The sequence below is a fragment of the Diaphorina citri genome, unplaced genomic scaffold, assembly GCF_000475195.1.
Source record: "Diaphorina citri unplaced genomic scaffold, Diaci psyllid genome assembly version 1.1 scaffold761, whole genome shotgun sequence".
NCBI lineage: Eukaryota > Metazoa > Arthropoda > Insecta > Hemiptera > Psyllidae > Diaphorina > Diaphorina citri.
Window position 1 is genome coordinate 109734 of NW_007378194.1, and position 6663 is coordinate 116396.

General features: G+C 40.4%; 1 protein-coding gene across 1 annotated transcript in view; it reads left to right on the forward strand.

The window, feature by feature from the left end:
- Positions 1-3705: 3705 nt before the first annotated feature.
- The window catches only part of LOC108252715 (glycine-rich protein DOT1-like), a 23522-nt gene continuing 20564 nt past the window's right edge, over positions 3706-6663 (forward strand). Inside the window, exons 1-2 of the mRNA XM_017445157.1 lie at positions 3706-3723; positions 4416-4533. Of these exons, the coding sequence (XP_017300646.1) occupies positions 3706-3723; positions 4416-4533 (136 nt within the window). The remainder of the gene's footprint in view (positions 3724-4415; positions 4534-6663) is intronic.

Below are 6663 nucleotides of genomic sequence, written 5' to 3' on the forward strand. Positions count from 1 at the left end.
CTTCTCGTCTCCTCTTCTCTCTCTCTCTCTCTCTCTCTTATGGTGGCTTTACTTTTTTTTTTTGTTTTGTAAAAAGAATGGGAAGTAGTTGAACTAGCACTCCAGGTTAGTTATACTCCAGTGAAGAGGGTGAGAAGCAGGGAACCGGTGAACGACTGTTTTGGCGGCCTGTGAAACTCAGCTTAGTGTACCGCATAGTCTTTCTCTCCCTCTCTCTCTCTCTCTCTCTCTCTCTGTCTCCTTTCTCTCTCTGTTTCCTTTCTCTCTCTCTCCCTCTCTCTCACTCGCTTTTGCAAGTGGTTCGCGCCGAAATTCTTATTGAACCATATCGGTTTATAGTATCTAAACTTCTAAAGGAGCATCCACACTATGATCAGGAGATGTGGGATTGTGGGTAGACTTGGGTCGACTGTAGAATGGTCGCACCTTGAGGTACTTTTTGCATATCATGTTTTAGAAATCCACACACCAACACTAGTCAATCATCATAGGATTCTCAGGCCCAATACCTAATTCAGACAAAATCAAATACTCATGTAGATTTCGATAAAGAACAAAAACCAAAAAGAGTAATAGACCTATCTGAAATACTTATAACAAAACTACATAGGTACCTATAGGTTCTAGGTATAGGTACTTGTGCGTTATATGGAGATATCTACTCCAGATATTGTAGAATCTGTAAATAGTAAGTACCTATCTACATACTTGTATAGGTAGATATCAAAAAGTAGTAAGTCACACAGATATAGTCATGGAAAAGACACCTAGAAGGTACTTATACACATACCATTAGGTATCAAAATGAGGAATAAGTGTTAAATAATGGCTCTCACACAATTATCTCAATTGTCCGATGATGGTTGGAAGTTCTGTTCCGAAGACTACTCTTACGAAGATCTGAGTGTTTGGAAATGTTGCTCTATTTTGCCGACTCATACTTGAGTATCGTTTCGTTTTCTTGCATTAGTTTGTTCTCAAGATCTTATTTGTAGACCATTCCGTCTATTCCCGAATCAGATTCTAATCATTTATAGTTAATGTAGGTAGGTATCCACTGCGGCTGCTGCTTCTGCAATCTGCTGTAGCAAAATAAATTTTGAGCTTTAGTGGTGCTAGATATTGGTCTTGCCTTTCTTGCCTGACGCCAAACCAACTAGGCTGGGATGTTTGGTTTTGGTTGATAGGGTTTTTAGTAACGGGGGATTGATTCTATTTCGCGACATCGCTGTCGCTTCGTCAGAAATCATGTAACCATGAATGCAGTAATGCAGTCATAATCTCAACTACCAAATCGACTGAAAGCGAGTGCATTTTCCTCCTAACCACAAAATACCACGTCCACTAGCTATAGCAGATACGGTGCTAGTAGACATCCACTATAATTCCACGATAATTCAGCTCGCGATGGGTAATATCCACTAATAGTGATCATTTCGTATTACCAATGTAGTGCTGGAATTGACTATGATTTTTTGTTCCGTATTTTTTTCTCTTTTCATTTTCACTTTTGTTTAATTCACCATAGTCCACTAGCTATAACAGATATTACCGTGCTAGTAGATATCCACTATAATTCCACGATAATTCAGCTCGCGATGGGTAATATCCACTAATAGTGATCATTTCCTATTACCAATGTAGTGCTGGAATTGACTATGATTTTTTGTTCCGTATTTTTTTCTCTTTTCATTTTCACTTTTGTTTAATTCACCATATCCTAATGTAAGCGCTAACAGGTACATTCGCGCTCGTGTTATTAGCGCAGAGGACCTCGCTAGCGCAGAGCTGTCCAAACCTAAATGTAGCGCGATTTATAGGAACTCTGCACTTTGTATGATATATTACTATTATTATTTGAGAAGCAGACATCTTATTCACAATTTTGTGGGCATAGAGAGAGAGAGAGAGAGAAAGAGAGAGGGTTTGTTTGATAGAGGGAACTTGAGGTCCCTAGAGCCTAAATCCAAAGTTTCAGATATTGGTCCGTGTGTGTGTCTGTCTGTAAACAAAATATCTCGAGAACGGTAAGAGCTAGAGACTTGAAATTTGGTATGTAGATGTCAATAAAATTCCATGCCTCGGCTGGGTTTGATGGAGGGACGGCTGGGTCTTTTTTTCGAGAGGTTTGACAGAGGGAACTGTAACTGCTAAGGCCTTAACGTCTCGAAATCCAAGAGAGAAAGAAGACAGGATAGGAGAAAGCCAGCCGTTCCGAGAACGAACCTTATTTGTTTAGAATAAAATCCGCACCGAGCCGGAATCGAACCCGCGGTTTACCGCTTACGAGGCAGAAGCGCTACCAATCAAGCTACCTAGGCTGGCTTTACAGAGATGACTTGTTTGAAAGGGGCTCCGTTTAGTGTAGTACACTCTGCTTAAGTGTTGTCAATGATTTTTTTTATTTTTATTTATTTTTAAAAGATGAGTGTTCCACCGCCGTTTTTTTTTTTTTTTTTTTTTTTTTTTTTTTTTTTTTTTTTTTATGGTACACTTACCCTACTTACTTTGAAATTAAAAAGTACATATCCAAATGTCTTGAAGATAGTCAGAGATGGGCTAAATGAGCTGAATCTAAGACGACGCTTTTGTTGTTTTAATCGGGATTCGAACCCAAGGTTCACAGCCTTAACCATTCAGGCAACGCTTACCCCATCTGAGTTTCTTGAGCAGCATCATCTTGGATATGGTCAGTGAGATCACAGCCAGATTGAGGAGACACTCGGTGTAAATCCCGGACAGGACGGCCGTCGGATCGTCCGCCTTGTCAACTTTATCGGCCGCGTCAGAGCCAGGACTGCTCAGGAAGGTGCGGCTTTGGGAGGCGTCACCTCCGGAAGGTGGCACATCCGGAGAACTCTGAAGTGAGGAGACACTCGGTGTAAATCCCGGACAGGACGGCCGTCGGATCGTCCGCCTTGTCAACTTTTTCGGCCGCGTCAGAGCCAGGACTGCTCAGGAAGGTGCGGCTTTGGGAGGCGTCACCTCCGGAAGGAGGCACATCCGGAGAACTTTGAACGTCCCTGTCTGAGCTGTTCAACGGTTGGAGGTTGTTGACAGCGTCTGCGACCTCGGCATTGTTGGTGGCTCCGTTGAATCGTTTGCTTCGAACGCTCATTCCTCCAACGCCATGAGATGCCTGACTTTCCGCCGTAGCAAGTGGATCATTCCAGGATGCTCTGAAACCGCTTTCCTGCGAACTGATTTGCGTCTCCAACGCAGAATGTTGTCGCTTGTACCTCGCGCCTAGGGCATCGCTGGCCGATCCTTCAGACCCACGGAAACTCCCGACAGCTTCTTCGCTTTTCCGGAAATTCCCGACAGCTTCTTCGCTTTTCCGGAAACTCCCGACAGAATCTTCGCTTTTCCGGAAATCGCCGAAGTCACGGTGATTTCCAGTGAAGGCTTCGTTGGATTGAACGTCCGTGAACAGTCGCGGCTGTGCGGAGGGAATGTAAAACGTTTCACTGGTGGGCAGGACGGGTTGGATGCGCTCCCACTGATCTGAGGTGTCCCAATTCATAGACGAAGATTCGGCACTGATATTGGAGATGGAAACCAAGAGGAAGAATAATATGGAGTGACGGTAACGCATTTTGACGGAAAAGGCACTGATTTGGGATGTTTTGGCTTAAACGATTTTACGTTAAGAGTTTTTCGTGAGTTAAGAGTTTTTGTGGTGAGTTTATTTAGAGTTACTAAACAATGTATTGGAAACTGAAAGTTAAAAGTAGGTAAATAAATATTAGTACTTGATCTTCAATGTTTCAGTATATTTATGTACGTTATGAACTTATGAATTAGAATTACCTACACGTTAAGAGTTTTTCGTGAGTTAAGAGTTTTTGTGGTGAGTTTATTTAGAGTTATTAAACAATGTATTGGAAACTAAAAGTTAAAAGTAAATAAATATTAGTACTTGATCTTCAATGTTTCAGTATATTTATGTATACCTACGTTATGAACTTATGAATTACCTATTAGACACAGTCTTATTATTTGTAGATGCTGATCCTCATAAAAAAAAAAAAAAAAAAAAAAAAAAAAATCGGACCAAAGACCCGTATGCCGTGACGTCAAACTTCACGATTTACCGGTATTTTTTAAATCGATTTATCTCAGTATCTAGAAGCCATAGAAGAAAAAGAAAAATTCCGTTGCTCCTCATTTTTCCTGCTCTATGACTTTGAAACATTTCCCAAGTAAGCGCAACTGATCTATTCTCTCTTTTTGGTTAGTGCACTTCTAGAATATTGGAATATTCCTACCAAATTTGATCTTTCTAGGTGTTGGGATTCTTGAGATAGTATGTGTATGTGAATGATTGAGTGAATAAATCTTGTGAATGGAAGGTTACCACTAGGCCCTTAGAGCTTCATTCTGACTATGCAATATGTACTGTTGTTTGTTTTCAGATTGCAGATTTGACGTTGAAATATGGGGATCTCATAACAGAAGTGGTAGCTTGCAACACTGCCACAGTTATACGAGTCAATAAGAGTGATATCTATCTGCACTACCAATATGAATGTCGTAGGTTCTCTCCTTTCCATCAGAGGTAAATATTTTTTTCTAGGAGTTAACGTCACTGTATTACTGCTGGGGTTTTTACTGACGGAGGTTTTACCCTTTATTTGGCAACAAGCTCTCCCAAGAAGGTTAGTATTAATATCACTGTATAACTGCTATTTTTTTATTTATTTATTATTATTATTATTATTATTATTTTTTTTTTTCGTAATCAGGTTTTTACATTCGGCGACGAGCTACCCGTCCAGATTCCAAGCACGCTAAATTTTAAATGTAAATGCAGTTTTTTTGTGTTATTATGTCACAACTTTGGTGCTCACTGCAGCATTGTAGGATTTTCCCAATATCTCAATAATCCTAAAATCCAATGTTTACCTACCATGCTGGCACCGGTCGCTATGCGCATTTATATGTCATAGCTACTCATTTTCCTCACGAGGCTGAGTGGGCCCCGCAACAGCCAGTCACGGAATCAATCATTTGCATGATACAAATTTTTTGACCCCGCCGGGAATCGAACCCGGGTCTCCCGCGTGCAAGGCGAGTGCAGTGACCACTACGCCATGGGAGCTGACCTAAAAATCGGCAGTAAAAAAGACAATCACCTTTGCAAAGGATCTTCGAAGTTACGCAACGTTACGTGTGATTGGTATCCGGATGGTTGACCATCTGGGCGATCACGTGCTGCTGGCTTTTCCCGGTCCCACTCAGGCTGGATGAGGTTATTGTGAGGAGACGGGTAGCTCGTCCCCGAATGGAGGGTAATAGCACCGTTACTAAAAATCTTAGCAGTTATGCAGTGACGTTAACCTCATAAAAATTTCTCGGAAAGGCTGATTTTCTTCTATCCTGTCTTCTTTCTCTCTTCGCTTTCCGGACGATAAAACATTAGCAGTCTGCCTTGTAAGCGCTAGGCCGCGGATTCGATTCCCGCCCGGGGCGGATTTTGTCCTGATGGGATAATGTTCGTTCTCGGAACGGCTGGCTTTCTCCTATCCTGTCTTCCTTCTCTCTTCGATTTCGGGACGATAAGACCATAGCAGTTACAGTTCCCTCTGTCAAACCTCTTAAAAAAAAAAAAACCTACGTCAATAGTTTGAAGAGACGCCCGGCATAAATCAACACGGAACAGAGTTTTGATGTTTTACTGATTTTTTTCTTCAAGGAACACAATCGTATCCCAAATCAACCGAAAATAATCTAATATATAAATAATCAATATAAAAAATAAATATGTAAATCAACATAAGAAAAAGCCGACTACTCAATGAAAGACGACTACTCAATCAAGAACAATGTAGCCGAAACTGTGAGAGCATATCACTATAGGTAATTATTTAATGTTCTCACACACATTAAAAAAGAAAAAAAAATCATACCATACATAGGTATGTACTACCTAAATATAACAATATCTCTTTGTAGGTACCTACTTAACATGTTCAATGAACAAACATACATACTTCGGTACCTTCTAAGTTAGGCTTCATTTGCATCAGGCAGATAGTCGAGTCGTTTGCCAAAAATACAGAGAGAGAATTAGGTACTTATACCTATACCTACTACTAACTTATTTGATTATAATATCACAAATAATAACATAGGTAGGTACACTTTAAAAACAAGCTGGGCCCGTCCCTCCGGGAATTTTTCAGCCCCTGGTTTATTCGATCGTGATTAAAGAAAGTCAGTACTATGTACATTTGTACCTACCTAATTTGTTTAATATTAAGTTTATTATTATTCATGATTTGATTTTTTGATTTTACTTTCATGTAATGATTTAAAATCAAGACTAGAGCCCGTTCTCCCTTTGTTCCCAATATAAGGTTAAAGTCACCCATCCATTTATTGGCCTTGACCGGTGACGCTAAAACCGGTCTTGAAATAACGACTAAAGTGTTATCTAAAACTTTCTCGCTTTGAGTTCATAGGTCATCGCGGCAAATTTCAAGATCAGAGCTCATTTGTGTGAGAAAATGTGAAAAAAAAAAAAAAATCCTCCAAAAACCAGTTTTTTTGGCTTTTGCACCACCATTTTCGTGTTCCTGGTAAAAAGACCTTTAATTTGATATATAGGTCGACCAGGTTTGGATAAGTCCTTCTATGGGGACAGACAGACAGACGACACCG